This window comes from Emydura macquarii, unplaced genomic scaffold (genome assembly GCF_026122565.2).
Source record: "Emydura macquarii macquarii isolate MOO-44397 ecotype Brisbane River unplaced genomic scaffold, CSIRO-AGI_Emac_v2 contig_2636, whole genome shotgun sequence".
Taxonomy (NCBI): Eukaryota; Metazoa; Chordata; order Testudines; family Chelidae; genus Emydura; species Emydura macquarii.
Genome location: NW_027132773.1, coordinates 34,583,772 through 34,610,351, shown reverse-complemented (window position 1 = coordinate 34,610,351; position 26,580 = coordinate 34,583,772). Strand labels below are relative to the sequence as shown.

General features: G+C 41.6%; 1 protein-coding gene across 1 annotated transcript in view; it reads left to right on the top strand.

Annotated features, from left to right (window-relative positions):
* Positions 1-26,580, top strand: part of CPNE8 (copine 8) — a 207,689-nt gene that overhangs the window by 152,689 nt on the left and 28,420 nt on the right. The window contains exons 15-17 of the mRNA XM_067564411.1: positions 7,531-7,712; positions 11,169-11,296; positions 21,579-21,681. Coding sequence (XP_067420512.1) covers positions 7,531-7,712; positions 11,169-11,296; positions 21,579-21,681 — 413 coding nt within the window. The remainder of the gene's footprint in view (positions 1-7,530; positions 7,713-11,168; positions 11,297-21,578; positions 21,682-26,580) is intronic.

Below are 26,580 nucleotides of genomic sequence, written 5' to 3'. Positions count from 1 at the left end.
AAACTACTGATTGAATTGATTGATTATTGGTGTGTATTTTCAACAAAAGAGACTGCACCGTGGCTGTGAACTCTTCAAAATACTTTTCTTTGCCTACCAGCATCCCTCTGTCTTCCTCAGGTTCAATTTCAGACAGCTAGTCTTCATTCATAAGCTCATCTTGCTCAAGCACTGACCCAACTTGGTACTTGGCTACCAACTGCATCTGAGGAAGTGGGCTGAAGCCCACGAAAGCTTATGCCTGCTGAATTTAAATTTTAGTCTTTAAAGTGCTACAGAATTCTTGTTGTTTTTGAACTTGGTACTCCCATCATTACTTGTTTGGTGCATCCTTCCAGGAAGAACTATTTTATTATTTTTACCCAGTATCCCTGCAACCTTTCTCAGTCAAGACAGGAGTTTCTCATGGCCCACAATGTAAATGCTGCAGAGAGGTCCAGGAGAATGAGAATGTGTATCTGCCTCCTGTTGAGAGGATGAGATCATCCATCAGTGCCACTAAAGCAGTTCAAATTCCATGTCTTGATCTGAATCCAGATTGTGCCAGGTCTAGAATATTAACTTCAGTTAGATAAGCTTGTAGTTGACCTTTGGCTAGGTTCTCTGAGCTTGCCCTAGAATGGGAGGTTTGACACTGGGCAGTAGTTGGCTAGAAATGATATATGTTGGGTGGGATTCTTCAGTGGTAGTTGGACGACTGCATGTTTGAAAAGAAGGGAATATTCCCTCTTCTTTGTGTGCTTGCTCACGTCCATTCCCAACTTAGGTGTGTGTGTGCTCCACATGCACTGGTGCTTGAAAACGTTTTCCCCTAGTGGTACCCATACGAGCCAGTTCTAGCACCCCCTGCAGTGGCGCACATATGCACCCTCATATTGGCACCCCCAATTCCCCCTCCCTCTCAGTTCCTTCTTGCTGCCAGTGGCAGTGCTGGAATGTCTCTTGCCTTCTCAAGTTCTCTCGCTAAAACTAGTGGTTTGTTCTCTGTTCTAGTGTACATAGTTTGTTTCTTAGTTAGAGTTAGTTCTAGTTAGTTAGTTAGTTACAGTTCCAGAGTCAGGGCATGATCTGTTCCCTAGGATTTAAACCCTGCACTTCATGTAAAAAGCCTATGCCACACAGCAACCCTCATTAAAGTTGTTTAAAGTGTTTGGCTGAAGCGCACGTTAGTGAGAAGTGTAAAATCTGCAAAAGTTTTCACCCACAGGCTAAGAAAGACAAAGATATTCGTCTCTGGCTATCCTGATGGAGTCAGCACTCAGACTCGGTACCGAGCACAACAGCCTGGCATGCAGTGCACCTCTGGTGCCATCTTCCTCCTCTCCCCAGCGCCGGTACCAAAAAAGAGACTGAAGAAGAGTCATGCAGAATGCAGTCACTCCCCCACAGAGAAAGCCAAAGGGGATCAGGCAAGACCCATGTTGGGTCACCACTCCTCCGCACCTCAGAAGGGTCTCTCACTGCTGCGAGCGTCGACCCCGGCACTGGGTCCTCCTCCGACTCCTGGTAACAGTAGAGGCCCTCACCGCTTAGTGGTGCTGTTGATACCGGAGGCCTCCCAGGCCCTGAAGGATCTCCTGGCACTGCCTGTGCTGCCAATGCTGAGGGACAGCAGACCACCACACCGTGATTCGGCACTGGCATCAGTGAGTAATGTGTCAAGGGACAGATCAGCTCGACAGTCCCCATCTTCGAGACACCGTTTGCCGTTGCATAGGCGCTACCCGGGGTCAAGACCATGCTCTCAGAGTCAGAATTGCACCAGACCAGGCTCCCGCCATCGGTCTCTGAAGACCCAGCACTGGACTGAACACCTAAGCTAACCCAGTCCACAACATGTTTCTCCGGCACCGGGACCCCACTCACCTAGCCCTTATAGGAAGCCGAAAGATAAGAGCCGGTCCTGTCACACCCATCATTCAGGCTCTCCTCACCTCTCACTGGTGCCAGTGCATCAACAAACTCTGCACAGTACCATGAGATACTCTTGAGTCAGCACCACCCTGGCCAATGGACAGCGACTCCTCCTTGGACAGCGAGAAAGTTGTTCATACCAGGCAGGCTCTGGCCCCAATGCCAGGTGTCCCGGTCTGTGGCCTTATTGGTGGGTTTTCCCGCGGGGATGCTGCAAACCTGTTCCGGGAGAGGAAGATCAGTGCCGCACTCCTCCATTCCCCAGAGTTCAGCATTGACATTAATCCCTGTGCAGAGGATACAGTTCATCGGGCAATGCTGGACTTATCCAGGGCCAGAGCATTCCTTCCAGAGGAAAGGTTCCTGGCAATGACAGACATTATAACTTGCATTTTGTCCCACCCCTTCACGACAGCGAGGGTCTGCCTTAGCCTCCTAGGCCACATGGCGGCCTGCACCTACGTGGTTCCCCATGCCAGACTGCACCTCAGACCCCTCCAGATGTGGCTGGCGTTATTGTAAGCACCGGCCAGGCATCCTGGATAAGATACTTATGGTCCCTCAGGAAATATTTACCTCCCTGATTTGGTGGACGAGCCCATGCCAAGTACTCTCGGGAATGCCCTTCAAAGAGCCCCAGCCATCAGTAGCTCTGAGCTCTGATGCTTTGGACCTGGGATGAGAAGCTCACCTGGGTTCCCTACAAACCCAAGGCATATGCACCTCACGGGAACGGCTTCTGTACATCAATATCAAGGAGCTCAGGGCAATTCATCTGGCCTGTACAGTTTTCCGTCTTCATCTATCCCACAAGGTGGTGCAGATCCTCAAGGACAATTCAGCCTCGGTATACTATATTAACAGACAGGTGGGGCCCGGTCCCTGGCCCTGTGCAAGGAGGCTGTGCATTTCTGGGACACTTGCATCACTCACAGTATTCGCCCAATAGCAGTACATCTGCCCGGGGTCAGCAACACTTTGATGGACCATCTCAGCAGGTCCTTCTACTCTCACCATGAGTGATCGCTCTATCCGGAGGTAGCGACCTGAATCTTCCAAAGGTGGTGCAATCCAGAAGTGGACCTCTTCACCACCAGGACAAACAGGAAATGCCACCACTTCTGTTCCCGCCAGGGACTCAGTGCAGGCTCTATCACTGATGCCTTTCTCCTTTCCTCGCCAGTGAGTCTCTTGTATGCCTTTCCCCCGATTTCTCTAATTCACAAGGGCCTCCTGAAAGTGAAGAGAGACAAAGCTCAGGTTATTCTCGTAGCACCAGTGTGGCCCCCACAACATTGGTTCCGGATGTTGCTGGAGCTGGCGGGACCCAGGCAATGGTCTCTGCTGCTGAGACCAGACCTCCTGTCGCAGGACCAAGCTCTCCTGCTCCACCTGGATCTGGCCTCCCTTCACCTGATGACATGACTGCTCCATGGCTGAGTCAAGAGGAGCAGGTCTGCTCATCCCAACTTCAGCGCGTGCTCTTGGAGAGCAGGAAACTGTCTACCAGATCAGCTTATATAACTAAGTGGAATCGCTTCTCCTGCTGGGCGACCAAGCATGGTGTTTTCCCGATGAGGACATCAGTTCCAACTATCTTGGGAGTACTTGCTCCATTTGAAGCAAGGGGATCTGGCCTTCTCATCAGTCAAGGTCGACGTGGTAGCCATATTTGCGTTCCACCCCTTGGTAGCGGGTAGAACAATTTTTTCACACGAGATTATAGCCAGGTTCCTTGAGGGATTGGAAAGGCTTTTTCTGCCAATAAGGGAGCCTTCTCCTTAGTGGGACTTGAACTTGGTCCACTACAGATTCACGGGGCCCCCCTTCGAGCCCATGGCTTCATGCTGTCTTACATACTTGTCCTGGAAGGTGGCCTTCCTGGTGGCTATTACATCTGCCAGACAAGTTTCCAAGATTAGGGCGTTAACATTAGAACCACCTTACATGGTGTTCTGTAAGGACAAAGTCCAACTATGCCCACACTTAGCCTTTTTGCCTATGGAAGTCTCTCACTTCCACCTTAACCAAGATATTTTCTTACCTGTCTTTTATCCCAAGCCTCATACCTCCAGTGAAGAGAAGCGTTTGCATTCTCTTGATGTGCGACGTGCCCTGCCGTTTTACATCGACAGAACTAGGGGTCATGTCTATGAACTCCTGCCCGCCTCTGGAGACACTGCTGGTTAATCACCTAAGTTGGGAATGGACATGAGCAAGCACTTGAAGAAGAAAGAACGGTTACTTACCTGTAACTGTTGTTCTTCGAGATGTGTGGCTCATGTCCATTCCATATCCGCCCTCCTTCCCCTCAGTCGGAGTTCCAGCAAGAAGGAACTGAGAAGGAGGGGGAGCTGGTGGCACCCCTGTATGTGGACGCATGTGCGCGCCACTGCGTGGGGGCGCTAGAGCCAGCTCGTACGGGTACCTCTAGGGGAAAAAGCTTTCCAGCATTGGTGCATGTGGTGCGCACACACACCTAAGTTGGGAATAGACACGAGCAATACATCTCAAAGAACAACAGTTACAGGTAAGTAACTCTTCTTTCTCTGAATGAGGCATTGGCCATTTCAGTAAGGAGTGATATCAGTTGCTCATGACTCTCTTACGATTCAGAAAGGGTATGGATCATAGTCACAAATCGTGGGCCCAGACTCCTTAGGGTGGGCAGAACTTCTTGATTAGTGAGCGTGTTAAACTCTGGGAATGTAGGTGGGCTGTTAGTTGGTAGCCATAGTAGGAGAACCTCCATGCTGTGGTTATGACTTTGGGCTAGTCATATAGACCCGGTTTAGATGACACTTTTGGCTCATGTTGTAACTTAAGTCAAATTAACATGATTATAAATACAAATATAAACATCTAGGATGAATCATGATGGTGAATAAATGTGTGTCCTGGAACAAACACCAGTGGACACTGTCTACAGTTGCATTTATAACCAGGTTACTTAACTCAAATTAACTGACAATCAGTTAACTCAAGTTAAAGCTAGACTAAAAATTGAAACATAGAAAAAAGACTTAGTCCCAAAGTTTGAATAGTGGCCTCTAATTTGGGACCAGTGTCTTGTTAGACTCCTTAGGGCCTGATTTTCAGATGTTCTGTGCACCCGCAATTCTAGTTGAAATCAGTGTTAGCTGACAGTGTTCCACATCTCTGAAAATCAAGTCCTCTATATGCATCTAAAGCTGAAATCTCAAAAATTAAGATACCCAAAATTAAAGGCCACTTTTGAAATTTTTAATAACTTGTGCTCCATCAGCACAAATGGGAAAGATTTTTGATATTTTAAAAGGATTGAAACATGTACAGTGGATGCCGCTTACTAGCAATCCTAATATTGACAACTTCTGGTTACTAGCATGCTGCTTATTGATTTTTTTTTTTCGATGCAGCCTCATGGGGCCTCAGCACCACCAGTCCTCGTGGAAGGCCCCTGCCACAAGGAGGTTTGTGGGACTGGAGTTAGGGAAAGAAGCAGCCTGCAACCAATGCTCGGCATGTCCCAGCACTTGGTTCACTGTCTGCAGCACTGCAAACTTGCTGTGGGGTTGCAATCAGGACATGTGGAGCTTGGGTCTCTGGTGCCAGGACAAGGTGCAGCCTAGACAGTGTAGGGAGAGGTATCATGCAGGCCCTCAAGACCCCTGCTTCTTATGGAATGCCTCAGCTCTGGGCTGCAGTCCCCCATTCCACTGCTACTCTGCCCACAGACTCACCCCTCCCAGCCTGCAGCACAAGGACTCTGACAAGGGAAGGGGGCTGCAGCCCAGCTGCTGAGGCTGTCCACAGGGAGCAAGAACACTGATGACCCGCAATGCTGCACAGTGCTTCTCCCTGCGCTCTCGAAGTTGCACTCTTTCCTGGCACCAGGGACTTGGGCTTGGTATACCCCAGCGATTCCTTCCCTGGCTGCACTCATACAGGCAGATTTGTGGGTTTGTGCTGCCAAAGAAGGAAAAGCTGGGATGTGCCAAGCACTGGCCACAGTCACGTTTCCAGGGATGCAAGCAGGGAAAGCATGTCCTAGTGCTTCCTTCCTTGGCTGCAGCCCATATTGGTAACTGTTGGATAATGGCATCTAAAATATGAACATCGCAGACTTCAGCAATTCATAATTGTTGTTGAACTGTTTTTTAAAGAAAAATTTGAAAGTGCTTTTCTGCTCTGGAAATTTTGGAGAGAAAATTTTGGGCTTTCAAATCAAACTATTCCATAAATTAAAGGCTCAGTCATAAGTAGCAAGAGGGAGTGCATTGTTATGCTGCCCCTGAAACAGACCAGAAGGCAGTCTGAGAGTCACAATTTACTTTTTCTCCCTGCTCCTGTCCTACACATGGCATGCCAGAATGTACTTCTCCTGTGCATCAACATAGCTATTTCAGCAAGAGCATTTGGGAAAAGAACCAAGACTTCTCCCATTTTTCATCACTTGCATTGGAGGCGGGGGCTACTGCTGTTTAATGTACAGTGTCCTAGATTGTTATATGACCATGAATCACAACCACCCTAGCATTATAAAAGCAGTGCAAGACTATGGCAGACCAGTTGAAGAAATGTCAGGAATTGTCTTTCCTGAGCAAAAAGAACTTTTATGTAGTGGCTACAACATTTAAATACATATTGTTAACTTAGGTCCCTGTAACTTGTCTCTTGGCCATTGCCATTAGGTTTTGTAATGCACTGGGTCAACCACAACCCTGGCGCTAGCTGCACTTTTATAGAACAGTGATCTCTAATCCTTGCTTCTGAACCAAAATCTTGAATGGCCTTAGATTGCAGATCCCTCTTCATTACCTCTCCTTAGAAATCAGCGTTTAATTTACCTCTCTCGGAATAGCTCTCTGTAAATAACCCTAAAACAGTGTAAGATCAAAAAGTTTAAATAAACAAGATTTAATAGGAAAAGTAAAAGAGATTCTCATCAAGAATAAATATATATGGTATGAAAACAAATTTTTTTTATTAATAAAACTAATGTACACTGGTAAATACTTAGAGGTAGTAAAAGAAATTGGACAATCAAATGCTTACATCTTTAGCTTGGTACTTCAGTCACTCGTGGTCTGTCAAAGCCTGAGCGTCACTGATAAGCTGCAGGTTCAACCTATCAGTTTGAATCCCACTCTTGTATTGAGTTCCAGTGACCTTTCCTATTTTGTCAGTGAGATTCCTTTTCACGTATTGGTTTGTCTTTGAAGTAAAGGTCTTTGCTGTATTACCATATTGGCTATAGAGTTCTTAGGTTTTATTCACTGTAATGTTTAGGCCCAAGCATGTATCTGCCTGTAAGCAAAATTTCTGCCTTTTCTTTAATAAACATACTTATTTTGCACTTCCTGTCTGAATACTCAGTTGTACGTTCCAGTTTTGTTCAAAGCTCCTATGTTTGTGAAATAGTCAGATTTTCAGATTTATGTAAGAATATTTGCAATGAACCACTTCCAGATTAGAGACAATTCTGTGATCACTCTGCCATTTGATAGCCTAGTCTACGAGGTTGCATATCTTGGATTTTCCTCCTGGAAAAAGGACATCTTCCCTGCTTTAGTGCTGAGTTGCATTCCCAAGTGAATCCATGGTAAGATAAACCTGATCTTTATGTTTCAACAGGTAATCCTGCACAGCCCACCTCACTCCACTATATGAACCCGTACCAACTGAATGCTTATGGCATGGCATTGAAGGCAGTAGGTGAAATCATTCAAGATTATGATAGTGACAAAATGTTTCCAGCTCTAGGTTTTGGGGCTAAGCTGCCCCCAGATGGAAGAGTATCGCATGAATTTGCTTTGGTAAGAAAATATATAGAAAATCAATTTTAATAACTTTTCTTGTGTGTTTAGCAAAGATTGTTTTGTGGTTGTACATATGCATGAATTCCTTGCAGCACAGAAAAACTTTGAGAGTACAGTAGTGAATTCTGGCCACTTATTCTGAAGTATTTTTTTGCATTTTGATCAGAACAGGCAATAAAGAAGAAAATGTTCTGTCAGTTGGGTCACCCAGCTTTCAAAAGCAAACAACTTTAATGTTCAAGGGAACAGTTTCAGCAGTCTTCATCAGGACTAAGTTATAGACAGAAATGCAGATAGTCAGAAAGGTCCTTTAAACACCAAAAGAGGAAGGAAAGGTAATCTTTCTAGGCCTCAACTGAAGTACCTTGACAAACAGCGGCTGCTGCTTCTAGACATCCAGTCTGAGGATATGCTAGACTCGTGGACTCCAGAAGAATTCCACACTAAGGTCATCTTTCTTCATCTGCCCCACTTTTTGGTGACTAATTGTGTCCCAATTTGTACATACATAAGAGGCAAAATCTTCAAACTGTAGGATCCTACAGATAATCAAAAGAGGTGTAAGAGTGAAGAGGGGAAAAGGGAACAAATGTACGAATTTGCTAGGGTGCCAGTTAGATTTTAACATACTAGAAATCTAACAAACTAGATTTGCCAGTTTGGTAGATATTACAGCTGATACTTGAGTAAAAAATTAATATTAAATCCAGTGAGCATTAGCTGACTAATTTTAACACTAGATTCTTCTCAGGTCAGTTCTTACTTTAGACAACACTTTTCAAATCAGGACACTTAAGGCTGTTTGCATTTGTAGCTGGGGATATGATTCCCATCTCACATAGACATACTCACACTATCTCTCATTGAGCCAACATGTTTAAGAATAGTAGTGTAGCATAGATGGGGCGAGTGGTGGCATAGGCTAGCTGTGCTGACTACAAACCTGCTTGAACTCTCTGGACAAAGTTTTCTTAGAGGTTCCTTTTAGGCCACTTTCCTTTGACTTATCAAGAAGAATCTTGCATACAGCATTACTTAGTTAAAATTCTAAAATGTAGTTCCATTAAGTCTCACTAGAAAGAGTGCACGCTCAACAAAGTAACTTTGTTACTTATATTAAATAAAGACAAAGAGAAATCAACCTCTGAAATCTCTCCATTTCTTCTAAGGCCTGGTAACCATGGAGGAAGGGAGAAGCTGTCCATGTGGCAAATCCAAGTGTCTGGTAACACCTCTGGAGTTTGCCAGCTTCTTTGATAGGTTCAGCAAAATCTGAGGTTCCACTTGGTGACCTCCAGTTTTATACCTTGTTTTCAGGGATTGTTAGAGGGTGAACCAGCTCTGATTTTTGGTCCTCAGTTTTCCTGCTACTTCCATTGATATCCAGTAGATAGTTTTGGTATATAACAAATGTTTTTTATTTTTTTCTTTGTCAGAGGTTTTTACATTTTATTCATTTCAAAGATTGTATTTTATATTGATGACCCTATTAGAATTCCCCCTTTTAAGCAATTTATTTTAATACTTTAAAACTATACACAGGTTAGGTATTTATACCTCCTTATGCCATATAATTCATATAATTTCTAGAGTGCAATAATAATTTAGAAAGAAAAAAATCCTTTATAGTTCCTCAGAATTTGGTGAACATGGTTCATACAGTCTTTGATATATCTAATATATTTCATTTCATATTTTTCAAGGCTTACAATAGAATGAGACATATTGAAGGACCAAGACAAATTACCTACATATAGAAAGATGGTATATCTGATTGATAAGGCAGACACAGAACAGTTTTTAATTTGAGGTGAAAACATGTGCTTTAGCCTTCTGTGGAGTATAAGGAAGTTTGACCCATGTAACCTTCAGTTTCTTTGGTTCAGACAGCAAGTTATTTCTAGCTTGCATAAATCCTATAGGTCTACAGTCCTCTGTGACTTGATTAACTCTCAGAACATTATGGATTTGTCCACATAGGAAAACATGCTCTTTTCTTATAGCCTTGTTTAATCTTTTGGTTGGAGTTTTTTAGCCATGCAGGGAACGCTCCAACGCTCAATTCTCTGGAAAGTTCATATTCAAACTTCACTTATCTTGGTTCCACAGGCAAGATGAAGTATGGATTGCTGTTTTTCCATTATTCTTGGTTTATAGGTTAGATTGAGATAGACATTACTTGGGGGTAAACAAAGGTAAATACTGTAATCTTGGTTGTGTCCTTGATAGGGGAATAGATTGATAGATTTTCTAATTTAAGGCCAAAAAAATATATATAAAGTTATTCTTAATACACTCAAGGGCATATTTGAAATCTATACATCTCACAGGAGACAGTATTCCCTCTAGTTTGATCTAATGCAAAAGTCCACCTCCCATTTTCTCTCATGAGAAAAACTGTACAAGAAGAGATCTTTGTGCTGTTGGGTATAGGTACCGTAGAAGGTTGTGCCAGAGCTTTACTAAAGGAAAACATTTTGTTCCTAGTATTCCCAAATAGAATGGTGTCCTGTGCACTCTTAAAATGAAACAAATACTTTGGAAAGATAAAATTCCATATTATTGCTCTGGGAAGTATTATTACTACTAAACCAGCAGGACTAGTTTGAGGCCTTAGACCTTCAAGATGACTATTTTTACATTTCATTAAGGGAAGACATAGGATATACCTCAGTGTACTTTCAGTCACTACCAGTATAAGGTGCATTACCCTTTCAGTATGCAGTGATTCCCCCGGGCATTCACCAAGTGCTTAGTAGTGGTTTAATATCACTATAGGTATTACCTATATCTGGACGACTGGCTCATAAAATCAAATCATTTCAGAAGTTAAGGGTTTTTTTCTAACTGCCAGGAATCTTAAAGTTAAACAGGGATTTGACATAATTATTTGTTTTACAATATGTAAATAGGTCCCACCAAATTGGCAGCCTATTGTGCCTAAGCCGTCAATGCCATAGGTGTTGTAGAGATGTAGTTCAAGAATTCCAAGCCATCTTGTGTCTCCCAGCTTAGTGAGATCACAGGTCCAATTTGTCCTCCTCATGCAGTAGGTCCAACCATGCTCAGGATCAGCTTGCCCGGTGCAGGGCAGAATACTGAAGCCAATAAGCTGTAGTCAGCATTTCTTACACTTATATACTGTATATACATTGGGATCTGGCCACCATGTTATTTTTCCTGAAATGATTTAAATAGGAAATGTATTAAATAATAATATATTCCAAAAAATGGTTCAATAAAAGATATTATCTCACCCACCTTGTCGCTAATATCCTGGGACTGACACAGCTGCAACAATACTGCAGTATTACTCAGGCTTTCCTTTCATGCCTCAAAGATGTTCAGTTAAATACCATATTAAAACTTTCACTGTACACTGTGATACTACTTTTTAATGCGAATATTTAAGTTATTAGTGAATCTTATCCAATTTTCTTTAACTCCGTTTAGAATGGAAACCCTCAAAATCCCTATTGCAGTGGAATTGATGGAGTAATGGAGGCATATTATAGAAGTTTAAAATCTGTACAGCTTTATGGACCAACAAACTTTGCTCCAGTAATTAATCATGTAGCAAGGTAAGTATCATAACAATTGCTCTGGAGAAACCAAATACATTGACATCCTATTACCAATATAAATATTCTGTTGCAAAGACAAACAGTAATATGATACTAAATTTGAAAAATCAAGCAGTCAGTTGTGAGGAAATAGAGTTAAGGTTGAAAGTTAAATCTTAATTTTCTGCCTTTATGTGCAATCCTTAAAATGTGGTCTTTCCTTTATAATTATATATTGTTTGTCAAATAATTAAATTATTCAAATAGAAATTTTGTACAACATTCTGTACAGTAAACGTAGGAATCCACAGTCTCCTTTCAGTTGCACTTGTTTCACTGAAGAGGGAATTTGCCCTCATTATATGTGCCACACTGTACTATTGTGTAATAAAACAGGTCTGGTCCCTCTCCCAGCCCATTTGTGTCACTCCAGCAGCACATAGGTCTTGGGAAAGCTGCCTTGGTTTGGCTATTGAGAAGTCTCTGACTGCCCTAGAGGCCAACTTAGTGGGATGCAGTTGGAAAGGGGTGTGACTGGAGTGTTGTGCTTTAGCAATACCTGGCCAGTGCAAAGGCCCTTTGGTGGCCATTACAAGCCAGCATAATTTAGAAAAGATCTTGGGCTGATCTAGGTTTATATTGAGGGCACGATGGCTTAAACCCATCTTTCCTCATCCTCTCTCCTCCAAGGTAGCAAATAGATACATTGTGCTACTGAGGATCTAGCATCTGACCTGATAAAATGATATTTTAGGAGATAAAATATTTTAATTTTATTAAATTTTCATTATTCGTTTGTCTTATTTTGCTCTTTCAGCACCATCAGTTATTTTGAGGAAAAACAAAGTATATTACAATTAGTTGTCTGAAAAATGGAAAAACAATTGCATTAAAAAAAATTCAAATTTTTAAAGTTTTTGTTTTACAAGGTGCTAAATGGAATAATTTAAATTTCCACAAAACATTTTTTTTTATTTTGACATTTTTAATTTTAAAATGTTCATTTTCCTCCCCTTCGCTCTCTTTTTCCCTTTTTGCCACAGAATACAATAATATGAATAACATTCAGAGAGTGTGTTGGTTATTTGAACATTTCTACTTTTCTTTTTGCCTTTTCCAAAGTTGAGGAGATTTTGAAAAGTTAGAGTGGCAAAAGGAAAAATTAAATTAAAAAGAGAAATGGGGGGAAAAGAGCAATGAAATAAATCTAAGCAAACATTCTATCTCATTAGGTGGCAGAAAGGAAAATATGCACAGAAAAGGGAAAAAAACTAAATATTGAAAATTTGATACTTTGAAAATCTCTGGTTCACTGAAAACCCAGAAAACTCTTAGAGAAAAGTTAGCAAAACTAAATAAACCTATTCAAAAGAGAAAAATGAGAAGATGCTTGGAATCTTTCTAAACTATTGTCTCTTATCCATCTATTACTCTATTAGGAATAATTTTTCATTATGAAGGGATATATTTTATAACTTCCCACTTCACCAAACTAAGTTATATAGTAGAAAAAACTTGGCCCCTTTCCTCCAAAATGTAGGATAGATAAGGAAAATATCAATTCTCAGTAGATCTCTTAACTGGTATATGTGCTTTAATTCCCAGTGTGGCTGTTGAGCATGCAAATGAACTCTCAGATCTGTTTGTCTCTTTCTGCTGATCGAGAAAGGGATGTTGTTGTACTGTAGCATTCTCAGTAGAAGTACCCTTGCATTTTTAAGAGGTTTTATTTTCTGTGAAATAACTAAAATGAAAAGTAAGGATGATGGCCAAAAAGTGGAGGTCATTACTGCAGGACAGGTTTGTGCTTCCTGTAGCCAGGGGGAGGTCTCTGCTGGAAAGGACACCGTATGACATAGTGGTGCCTAGAACTTCCCCTTCACTAGTGCCTCAGAGGTTAAAGGGGATGGGAACTCTAGAGAGCCCAGAAGAAGATAACCAGAGGACATAGAAGATAACCAGAGGACACTCAACAGCAATCACATCTTCTGGATCCCTCTGGATTCCTCTACCTCTTACTGATCCTGTCCAAGGTAACTCACATGACTGTAGCACTGTCATGGATGGGTATAAACTGTTCAGAAAAGACAGGCAGGGGCGAAAGGGTGGAGGAGTTGCACTCTATGTAAGAGAGCACTATGGTTGCTCTGAGCTCCAGTATGAAACTGGAGATAAGCCAGTTGAGAGTCTCTGGGTTAATCTTAGAAGCAAGAACAGTAAGGGTGATGTCATCGTGGGTGTCTGTTATAGACCACCAGACCAGGAGGACAAGGTAGAAGAGGCTTTCTTCAGTCAACTAGGGAAAGTTTCCAGTTCACAGGACCTGATTCTCATGGGGGACTTAAATCACCCTGACATCTGCTAGAAGAGCAATACAGCAGAGCACAGGCAATCCAGGAAATTTTTGGAGAGTGTGGCCGACAACTTCCTGGTACAAGTGCTGGAGCAACCAGCTAGGGGCCGTGCTCCTCTTGACCTGCTGCTCACAAATGGAGCAAACGACCTAGCGGATCACCTCAGCAGAATCTTCTCCAACCGATACTAGTGGTCCATTCACCCAGATGTTGTCAAAGTCAACTTCCATAAGTGGAGAGCTCCCCAAATAGACCTGTTTCCAGTCTCACCCAGAGAATTTCATTGTGGATCATTTCTTGTATCCACACACGGTACAACCAGGCAAAGGTCCCTGCTCCTGCCCTGATGGCACATTCCACAAGGGGGCCCAAGCATCTTTGGCTGCATTCATAGCAGAGGTCTCTATTTAGGACATTTGTAGAGCACCACCATGATCATAGTTCATTTTCACATCTCATTATGCCATCACTTAACAGGCTAGAAATGTTGCTGTATTTGGCTGAGCAGTTTTACAATCAGCTTGCCAATGAACTCTGAACCCTGTATGTGCACTGCTGCTTGGGAGTCACCTACGTTGGTCTGGATATGAGCAAGCACTCAAAGAAGAAAAAATGGTTACTAAACTTCCATAACTATTGTTCTTTGAGATGTGTTGCTCATGTCCATTCCAACCCCCACCCCTGCCCCTCTGTCAAAGTTAACCAGCAAGAAGGAACTGAGGGGACTATAACACTATAACTATGAACACACAACTCCAGGGGGCATCAGAGCCAACTGATGGATACCACTACAGGAAAAACTTTCCAGCAGCCGTGCTCAGGATGAGCACATACCTTCATTTGAATGGACATAAATAACACATCTCGAAGAACAACAGTTACGGAAAGTTAGTAACCATTTTCTCCCACGGTTAATCACAGGAGGCGCCAGGCACACTGCACTACATAGAAGTGACCATGCATTTAGGGAGTCTTCAGGTCACTGGAGACGGATGAAATATATCCTAGACTACTGAGGGAGCTGACTGATTTGATATCTGAGCCATTAGCAATTATATTCGAAAAGTCATGGAAAGCAGGAGAGATTCCAGAGGACTGGAAAAGGGTAAATACAGTGCCAATCTATACAAAAGGGGAATAAGGACAACCTGGGGAATTAGACCAGTCATCTTAACTTCAGTACCCGGAAAGATAATGGAGCAAATAATTAAGCAATTAATTTATAAACTTCTAGAAGATAAGGTGATTTACAGTCAGAATGGATTTGTCATGAACAAATCATGTCAAACCAACCTAATAGTTTTCTTTGACTGTATAACGAGCCTTGTGGATTTGGGAGAAGCAGTAGATGTGGTATATCTTGACATTAGTAACACATTTAATACTGTCTCACATGACCTTCTCATAAACAAACTAGGGAAATACAATCTAGATGGAGCTGCTATAAGGTGTAGTTATCAGTGAAAGTAAGTAGTTACCAGTGGTTCACAGTCAAGCTGGAGAGGAGTCCCTTCAGGGATCAGTTCTGGGTCAGATTCTGTTCAATATCTTCATCAGTGATTTAGATAATGGCATAGAGAGTACACTTATAACGTTCGTAGATGATACCAAGCTGGGAGGGGTTGCAAGAGCTTGGAGGATAGGATTAAAATTCAAAATGATCTGAACAAACTGGAGAAATGGTCTGAAGTTATAGCATAAAATTTAATGAGGACAAATGTAAAATATTCCATTTAGGAGGGAACAATCAGTTGTACAAAATGGGAAATGACTGCGTAGGAAAAAGTACTGTGGAAAGGGATCTGGGGTCATAGTGGATCACAAGCTAAATGTGAGTCAACAGTGTAACTCTGTTGCAAAAGAACTCAACATAATTCTGGGATGTATTAGCAGGAGTGTTGTAAGCAAGACACAAGAAGTAATTCTTCTGATCTACTCCGTGCTGATAAGGCCTCAACTGGAGTATTGTGTCCACTTCTGGGTGCTACATTTTAGGAAATATGTGGACAAATTGGAGAAAGTTCAGAGAAGAGCAACAAAAATGATTAAAGGTCTAGAAAACATGACCTATGAGGGAAGATTGAAAAAACTGGGTTTGTTTAGTCTGGAGAAGAAACGATTAAAAGGGGACATAACAGTTGTCAAGTACATAAAAGGTTATTACAAGGAGGAGGGAGAAAATTGTTTTTGTTAACCTCTGAGGATAGGACAAGAGTAAATGGGCTTAAATTGCAGTAAAGGCAGTTTAGGTTGGACATTAGAAAAGCTTCCTAACTGTCAGGGTAGTTAAGCACTGGAATAAATTGCTTAGAGAGGTTGTAGAATCTCCGTCATTGCAGATTTTTAAGAGCTCATTGGACAGACACCTGTCAGGGATAGTCTAGATAATGCTTGGTCCTGCCTTGAGTGCAGGGGACTGGACTAGAAGACCTTTCGAGGTCCCTTCCAGCCCTATGATTCTATAATCAAAATCAAGAAATTATATTTGTATATTGTAGGGTTTTGTTAAACTACCTTTCAGATGATAATATGAAAGAACTATTACTCTTGACCTGGAATTAGAGAAGACTTTGATGGCAATTTTCTTTAAAGTTCAGTAGTGAATCTCATAAAACTAACAGATTCTGTAAATTCAGTTTCTTTTGGACCTGTTCTTGTTTTTACATAACTGTTGAACTTACATTTATAAATCATTAGGCAAAAGCAGATATGTCATAGTATTAGAGTACAGTTTTTTACTGCATATTTTCATCGGCAAGTAGATTTTCATTTAATACATTACTTTGTGTGTGGGCAAGAAGAGACTATTGCTCAATAAGAGCCTAATTCTGGTTTAAGTCAATGGAACTAATCAGGTAAGATTTGCAGGGTCCATAGTGTACAGTATACTAAATAAGGTAAAGGAATTTCTAAAATATTAAGCTATGGTCTACGGAAATAAAGTGCAATTCACCAGTTAATCAGTGAAGTCCAGATTCTCTCAGCCAGTTCTCTAACCAATCACAGAATGCAAGGCGAATAACAAGCAGAAATCAGCTGGGACCACTGCTTCTAAAATATCTGTTCAGTTACTAATCAGCAGCATACTGAGTATTGCACATATCAGCAAGAAGTGCCTATACATCTTAAACCTCAGTTCTTGGCTTGTTTTTTTTTAATGTGGTGATTACTCCAGCAGTATTACTGTTGAGATAATGTTCTCAATTCCTCCCATGTTGTCATAACAAATATTTTAGTTAACACCTACAATGTACAAAGTGCGATTTTTGATTGATTTGTGTCTTGTTACATTATGAGCTTTCTGATAACTTAATTTCATTAACCATGTGAACATGAGGCCTAAAAATAAATATGTAGTTACATAGCTCAGAGCTTTTTCCTTACTTGTGTAAAATGTAACCGAAAAACAATAGTCACAAAGAACTATTCTGAGTTTTGCTGGTACTTGGGAGTTTGCCTTTCAATTACTCAGTGTAGATTGCTGATGCATCTTATTGCAATCCTAGTATATAATGTTTGCATCGAGCTTAAACTCTAGTGTTAGTATATAGAATATAGATATTCAGGCCTGCCTGTAAAGGCCCATGTTTTGTAAGTACATCCTTATCATTTAGCTGGTTATAGGGGTATAAAACAAAGAATCAAAACCACAGGCCTTCTCTCACTGTGAAAGTCTGAGGCCTTGTACTTTGGCTCAGATTCAGGAGTGGCGGCCATATGATGGGAAGCGTGCAGTCACATACACACATTCCAACATAACATCTAATACCAGGCTGTTAAGATGGTGATCCAGTCTAATACCGCCAGATAAAGAAAAGATTCTAGAATGTTTAAAGGAAACTTGGTTTGATAGCATTCTGTTTAGCAAAAGAATTACTTATCAACAGTTGTGGTTGTAAACTCTACACTCTTTATTGTTTTGTCTTTATGGTAACCAATTCTCTATTATCTATTTGAATGATTTCTGTCTGGTTATTTGATTGTTTCTGTCTGTTGAATAACTAAGTGTGATCAGTTAATGTGGTGGGATATGATTGGTTAAATAATTATGTTACAATACATTAGGATTGGTTAAATAATCATCTTGTAATATTGTTAAAGAAATGATTGGTTAAGTTACATTATAAAAATGGAGGTAAAACAAGAAGTAGGGGGGAAGATGTATGGTGAAAAGGACTGGGGGGTCCTAATGGATGCTTGTATGAAAAGATCCCAATAAACCTGTTGTATTGCCTGCTGCTGGATTCTGGACTTCAGCTTCTGTCAGTGAACTAAGAACTGAAAAGACTGTGGTGGGGGGGGTCCTAACATCTATTGGCTCAGGGACTAAGGAATCCAAGGTTTCTTTCTATATGTGCCTCTTTTTAAATGAGTTGGCCCATAAAGAGAATGGTTTTATTCCCGGAACTAGATTATTTTAGGAATACTACATTGGCTTATGCCTTGTCTGCACTAGAAAGGTAAGTCAACCTATATTAGGGCGATTTACAGCCATTGCAGTAATTATTGCAGTGGTACATGTCCAGACTACCCTCCTTGGGTCGGTGGTGTGTGTCCTCACCAGGAGCACTTCTACCAACCTGAAAGGGCCAGTGTGGGGAGCTGAGAGACCGGTCTCTCAACTACCCTGGCAGCAACCTGCTGGGAGCCCGGCTGTCCCATAGGCTCCAGGCTCCCAGCGGCTGCACCACTCCCCATTCCCCAGCTGGAACTGGGGGAAGCTTCTCCCCTCCCCAACCCTGCCAGGAGCTAGGGGAAAGCACCCAGGGTTTCTCTCCTCCCTGTCCTCTGCCCCCTGCCCTCCAGGAGCCAGGAGAAGCCAACTTGGGCTTCTCGCCCCCTGGGAATAGGGTCCAGCTACCCTCGCTTCTAGCTCCTCCCCCTTCTCTCTCCCCCCCACCCCTCCCCGCTGCCCCACTCAGCCATGAAATTGATGAGGCTGCCCCGGCTCATTGTGGGGACCAGGCAGAGAAGCCATCCAGCACTTCTTCCCTCCCCACTCCCAGCTGGAGCCAGAGAAGCCTTCTGGGGCTTCTTCCCTCCCTGTTCCCCCGCCCCCACCCAGGAGCTGGGGGTAGCTGCCCTGGGGCTTCTTGCCCCCAGGGAGCAGGATCCAGGTACTCCGGCTTATCACTTCTCTGCTGGGAGCTGGGCAGCCTTGTCAATTTCATGATTGAGACAAGGCTGCCGGCTCCCAGTTGGGAGCAGGCGGAGAAGCTGCCTGAGGCTGCTCCCCTCCCCGCTTCCAGCCGGGATCCATGGTCCAGTCACCCAGTGCTGCTCCCCTGCCCGCTCCCAGCTGGGGGAAGCTGCCCAGAGCTTCGCACCCTGTTCCGAGCCAGGGCTTTTCACCCCACTCCCAACGTGGAGCCAGGGTCCAGCTGCCCTGGGTTTCTCACCCTATTCCCAGACTGGAGTGAAGTCCAGCTGTCATTCTTGTCAATTTCAGGGCTCTGTTGCTCATTGAGGTGGTTTTATTATGTCAGCATAGCAAGGGAGTTACATCAGTGGGAGGAGCATTTGAATGTGGATTCCTCCACTGTTTTGTCAACAAAATTCTTTAGTGTAGACCAGCCCTTAGGTGTACAGAGTAAGTAAAATACTTAGATTCAGGATAGGTCATTTAAACAGCTACTACTCCATGGTAGTAAAGAATAGGCAGATTTCTAACCATTTTTTTTGAACAGCCTGCTTGTAAATCTGAGTTGGCACTTGAGTTGGTAACCTAAAACAGCATTATATTTTGAATCCTACACGTTGTTTCCTCAGTTTGTAAAAATCTACAGATGACAAGACCAATGGTTAGAGTAAGGAATATGCAACTACCACTTAAACCTCTGCAACTGTTTTATCAGTTGTTTTCACGCCATTGCAGAAACCCTTTGACCAACTGTAATTCCTGAGAAAGCTCTTTCACTCCAGTTCACATCAAAATAGTACTCATTGTCAGTTACATTGAATAATAATAAAGAAAAAGACACTTAAAATTTTCAGTTTCTTCAACTTGTTGCAATCAACTAATTTTAATTATGGATCATGATTATTGCTGCTTATTAGTAGTATTTATTATATTATTTATACATTGATGCAAAAACAAATGGTACTTTCCAAACAAATAAAATGTCAAGTCCTTAATCCAAAGCAATTAGATTTAACATAGCAAAAATAAAAGCAGTATGGAAGGGATGTGGGAAGATGAAGGTTACAGCAATGAAAATTCATGAGTTTAGTTTAATTTTATATGCACATCACTAGTTCTTGTTAGGATTTTTAAAATATAAACTAATCGAATATACTATATTGATGGACATTTTAAAGAATGAAGACCAGGGTAGGAGATGAGCATTTTTAAAAATCACTCTGGACTGTAGTGCTTGAAACTTTGATCCACATATATTTTTATTCATTTTTATAGGACTACTTTGTGCTGTTGTTTCCACATGGGCCCAACTGTGAAATTATGCATTATGGTAACTGATAAATACCAGAAGCCCAGATCAGACCCTCCCATGTTAAAACCCAAAGGAGAAGTCACTATGGAAGAAAATATCTATGAGGATGCTTTTGTAGAGTTCTCTTTTTGGAGGAGAGCAGGGTTTACCTCTCATGGAAATGACATAACCCTAAACTTGACAGAATCCCAAGGATCTGTGTGCATTCGTACACCTTTGCATTGATTCTAACTCTGATGTATCCCTTCTCTGTGTTAGTCTGGCTAACCAGGGCCTCTCTCTGGCCACACTATCCCCAGGTGGAATGGACTCATCAGAAGAGGTAATACAGCCTGGAGAGGGTACTATGTTCTCTGGGGAATCTCCATGGGGATGTAGGAGAGATGATGTGCATCTCTTCTGCATCCTTCCCCAATACTGCCTCTACACAGCTTGGAGAGATTTCTGAGAGGAGAGATGCTTCTGTGAAGGTGACTGAGGCCTCATTTCTGAATAATATGAGGGAGAGCTTCACACAGAGGATCCTCTTTGTGTGTTGATCTAGGGCACATAATCTAGATGAGGTAATTTAGCTGAACAGATACCTGAGCAAATACTTTATTTGTAGATACAGAGAAACAAATAATTATGACTATAAAGTAGAATAAAACTGTGAGAATCTGTGTGTGTAAATAGTTGTGGATAGTGCCTTATTTATTAACTTGTAAAATAGCCCCTAGCTGCAGGTTGGAGCAAGGGATATTTACTAATTATGGTATTCCATATTGAAACTGCATCATACTATTCTTGGTGATGCTCTTACTGTTGCCAGTTTTGCTGCTCAAGAAAAAGTAGTCACTTTGTTATTGGTGAGGCTTCTGCATACACCTCAGTGATGGATCTTACACAGTCTTCACAAGTCATGCAGAGGATGGCTAATTTCAGGTGTTAGAATTGCTGAAGCAGAATATAACAAATTGATGCATGACCTACAAACATTCCAGGTGTTTAACAAAATCTTCATATAATGTGCTGATTCCTAATTATTTTTAAATGCACCATAATGCAGTCAGCCCATAATAATATTTCCCAATTTCATTCCAGCAACCTCCTCATAACTCCTCCTAATAACTCCTTAATAGTTAATATACTTGTAAGGCACTGCCAGATACTACATTGTTCATTGTACCTCTGCGGGTGTAACCCATCAACAATATGCTTTTCACACTCCTTCGATTCTGCAGCTACAGAGAACTTTGTTCAGTTGCTTCTTCAGATATCTGTTAACACATAATTATCATACATACCACAATTATTTTGTTATAATAACGTACTCAGCTAAAGGCAGAGTTGCCTGTTCTAGTTATGCATGCTTTTTCTTTTGTGGGGCTTAGCATAGACCCTCAACATTACTATTTTAAGTGATTGAATTGTAAAAGTATAGTTTATCATATTAATCTGTTTGTATAAAGGTTTTCTGCTATTATAATTTTGGTCTTTTTTTTGTTCTTTCAGATATGCTTCCTCAGTAAAAGATGGCTCCCAGTATTTTGTTCTTCTCATTATTACAGATGGGGTTATTTCAGACATGGCTCAAGCAAAGGAATCCATAGTTAATGTAAGTTTAAATAAAACTTTGTTTTCTATATTTTATACGCAGTATCTTTCCCGGTCTTAATATTTTGGACAGTAAACTCTTCTTTCCAAATGATAAAAATTGCCATGGATAAAGGCCAAATGAAACTAACTGTGGAATCTCAACCAGTTTTATCAAATCAGTATTCTGAGGAAACTTGTGGTCTCCTAGCTGATACTATATATTGATTGTGCAATTTAGAAATAAATGACTTCTTTTTAGTCCCCTCCATGTCAGATGGTCTTCAGAATGGAGGATTCCCCAACTTCATGTCCTTTCTGGCCTTAAAATCTATGAATGAAGACCAGATCTTTGCTATAAGCCTGGGATGACCCCCCTTAGGAAAAACTCCTTTCCAGAATTTTTTGTCTCCGAATGGCATGTACTGCAGATGCCAGGTCTCCTTTTGTAGCTGAGCTCTCACAGGATTTTTTAAAAGATTTTTAACTAAAGTCAGTTTCTTCATTGGTTTTGAGATTTTTCTTCTCAAAACTGCTAAACTGAAAAAATTATTTTGGCTTTTTGAGAAGGGTTTGAAAGACAGCACCTCTCTTCTCCTCCCCCATCAGAAATGACAGACAGAGATGACAGGCTGCAGAAACTCAGCTCCCACCTGGTGTGTGGGCAAGGTCTACATCAGCACAGATGAAGCTCCGTTTGCTGAAAAAAGGGCGGAATAAATGCCATAGTATCAAATGTATGTTTTTCAAAACCTCTCTGCCTCTCCCCCAGACATAGGAAACTTATTGCTACAGCTTCCAGAGCAAGCAGGAAAGTTTTTTTTTTCCTGGAGATTCCTAAATCACAAGGGAAGACAAGTTCCCCCCATAGCAACCAGGAGGAAGAAATTCCTACTCTCAGCCAGCACATAGGCAACGTCTGTGCTGAGATGGTTGAAAAGGCCACGAAGCAAGCCCCTTCTCACTAGCAGTTTTACCTGCAAGTCCTCAGCTGCCATGACAGCTCCTGTTACCTTTCTGAAACTAATAAGTCAGTTGTCTCCAATGGCTCCAGCTCACAGACCATCATTCCGTGTGGATGGTCCTACACAGCCCAACCCAGCAGCAATTGGTGGAGTGATTCAGATCCTCTTGTCTGTGAGATACACCTATCTTCTTTGTCCTTTCAGCCTCTACTTGTCCCACAGGAGGTCATAAAGTGGCTGTTGTTTTCTGAAGGGATACATGCAGAATACATGCCTGCAGACTGCCCTTTCAGTCTCAATAGTAGTTCACTCTCCTCCTCACAGAGTTCCTCCCCTTTTCTCTCAGGATTTATCCCAGGGAATGGTGAACAATGTTGCTCACAATCAGGGGCCAGCACAGTCTTAAAACCCTTTGTGAGTCTCCCTCTCTCCTGTAAAGAGAAGGAGAAATCTTCAAAGCTGGGGCTTTGTGTGAGATCCCTCAGAGTCTCAACTAAGCTTCTGAGAATTATGCACAAATGAGGATCTAACTTTAGAAGGGGCTGTGTCTTTTTTTAAATGAAATGAAATGAAACAAAAACTAAACCTTTTGAAACTGGAGAGGAGCTATGAAATTCTTTCTCGCTTGTTTTGTGAGGGTGTGATTAAGGTGAAATGGGAATTTCCTGTCAAGACCTACTTGTATCTAAGGAATAAAAGGCCTTCAATACTCTGTCAAAGATAAGCCTGCTGCAGCCTCCGTAGTAAAGGGCATAATCATACTAACTGCAGAAGTATTTCTCCCATACTTATAAAAAAGAGAATAGGATCAACACTCAGACTAAAGTTGTAAATGACAGCCTCAGCCCTGAGAGTATTGGCTGCAGTTTTTTATTACTTTGAACTAGTTTTTCCTAACAGCTTTTGCTGTACATTCAAAAATCCCAAAGTTGTGTCTTGGGGGCAACTATGGTTTCACTTGAAGAAACTGGAATTGCTGTCTAACATCTCATATCCTCCCAAATATTTTATTAGTAATCTCTTTGGGGAGACAAAACAGTCACTGAGGATTTAGGGAAGGAATAAAACCCTCCCTCCTTCCAGTGAGAGAATCTTCGAACTACCATATCTCAGCAGTTGTTCCCTTTGACACCCCCCCCCCCGCCCCTCCCACTTCCAGAATAGATTACACAGAAGGAAGACATTGCTGCCTTTCCTGAGACTTGGAGAGGATGGGATTCCCTGGAAAAACCAACCATCCCCAAAAGCTTCTCTTGTTTTGGGGTTTTCCAAGACTGGGTAGATTCCCCCTGCCTAATCCTCCTCTCCCCCTTCATCCCCCCATGGGAACTTCAGGTTGGGCCCTCATATGGGAGTGAGCAACCTCAGAAAACAAATACTTGAGATAATTGAGGAAGGATTCAACTCGCTCTTTGTCCTAAGGACAAGTTTATCCTTTACTCAAAATAAATAAATAAACCAACACTATGAGACCCTTTGAAGCATCAGAAGATGAAGGGTGCAATAGACCATCTCCTACATACTGGAATAATAGTACCAGTTCTGTGGAGAGCCAAATTTTTCTAGAGGGTACAAGATTCCACAAGGTTTTTTGTGTTGCAAAGAGAAGTAACCCATTCAAAAAGTCCATAAGAAAATCAATGTTCCAGGTGGAAATACTGAAATCCATCATTACAGCATTATTTTCCTAAAGTTTCAGAATATGAAAATAAATCTCGAGATCTACTGAAGATAGCCATTGTTAAATCCTTCAGAAACATGCGTTTGGACGAGCCAATTACAGTCCTCATATAGCTCCAGTATCTAAGTTATAATCCAAGGCAATATCTATTTCAGAAGAGAGATGGAAGAATATAGTGTCTCATTTGCCAAATACCTCTCCTAAGATAAAATATTTGGCAATTCCTTGATGAATTGATCTCATGTGTGTATACTGAGCACAGTTATGACTTCACTTCCATCCAGCAACTGGAATAAATCAATATATAAAGATCATGAACCAGATCCAGTATTAACATCTTTTGTCAAATTCATTCTTAATATTATTAAAGAGTTACCTGCTGTTGGGTCCAGAGAAGCTGGTCTTCAGTATCCATACTAGACCTCAAGTAGGGAGAAAATATTTGGATTTCTCTGTGACCTTTATATGGTGGGGGCATGAATGTGGCCCAAAGAAGGAGACATGGAGTATAACCTGTCTCATGACAGAAAGCAGAAGATTTTGGATGTGAGCCTCTGGTTAGGTAGGTGGTGGAGGGTTCTGGTTTTGTGGAACATTGGTCCAACTTCTTTAGGGAGAAGGGGTTGTATAAATTGGGTGGCCTCCACCTCACTGGAAGGGGGACCAATCTCTTTTGGACAGGCTGGTTAGAATATTCAGGAGGGCATTAAACTAATAGCAAGGGGCGGATAAAGAGGGAAGATATGAGCACTCAGCACAAAATTGAGATGTTGAGAACAAAATGAATCAAGGGACAAAAAAAAGAAATTCTTGAATTGTCTATACACTAATGCTAGGAGCCTGTGTAAAAAACAAGAGGAATTGGAATTTCTCATTTATGAAAATAAAATTGATCTAGCTGGTATAACTGAAACCTGGTAGGATGATTCATGCTATTGGAATATTAAAATCAATGGTTATAAACTATTTAGAAAGGATCAAGTGACAAAAGAGGAGGAGGAGTGACACTCTGTGTCAAAAATGGCATTCCCCTTTTCACACTCACTGATAACTCAGAAGAAAATGATCTTAAATGCGTATGGATCAATGTCCCAAGAGATAAAACACAAGATGGAGTATTAGCTGGTGTCTATTACAGACTACCAAATCACACTAGGGAACAGGATGACCACCTCTTTACCCATTTATCTGTAATGTGTAAGGAAAAAACTGCGTGATCATGGAATGCTTCAATTTGACTGACACATTATGGAAGTCTCATGCTGCTAGTACTAAAGCATACTTGGAATTTCTGAACGGAATACATGACAATTTCCTGACTCAAAAAGTGTTACAGCCAACACAGGGAATTCTTTTATTAGACCTTCTCCCAAGAGGAACTGATCACAAAACTAAAAATGTTAATGGTGATCATGACTTGATCACATTTATAATATGTGAGCAGAATAAAGTCCAGACCAGTAGTGTATGTACCTGATACTTTAATAAGGCCAAATTCACAAAACTGAAAACAATTATGTGCCAAATCAATTGAGAGGCAGAATTTAATCAGAAAAATGTGAATGATAATTGGGAATCAACTAAGAACACTACAATTCCCCAAAAGCCACAACCTCACAAGTAAGGAAGAAGATTTTACCAGTTAAAAAAATGACCTGGTTTAGAGGGGAAGTGAAGGCAGCTATAACAAATTAGAAATAAAAAATATAACAAATGGAAGAAAGGGGAAGTTGATAGTAACAAATATAAATCAGAAGTTCTTCTTCGAGTGCTTGCTCATGTTGATTCCATTCTAGGTGTGCATGCACCTCCGTGCATGGTTACTGGAATTTTTTTCCGCTTAGCAGTACCCATAGGGCTGGCCCTGCACACATGCCACGGTATATGAAGTGCCACCGGCCCTACGCACCCTCAGTTCCTTCTTTCCGCCACTGACAGTTGCTGGAACCTTGCTTCACTTGTGATCGCAAGTACTTCAGTTCCCCTGTTCTATTACAGTTAGTAATTAGGTTAATTAAGTAGTTCTTAATTGCTTAATTCTTAAGTGCTGTTGTTTGTTAGTAGTTGGTTAGTGTTAAGTGTTGGTCCTGTTAAGGACTTTGATTTGGGAGCGGAGCATGCTCCGCTTTCCAGGCTTCAAGCCCTGCATAGTTTGCGGCAAGCCCTTCCCATTCAGCAACCCCCAAAGAACTGTCTGAAGTGCTCGGAGGAGTCACACCGAAAGGACAAGTGTAAGATCTGCAAGGGCTTCAGGCCGAGGGCTCAGAAAGAAAGG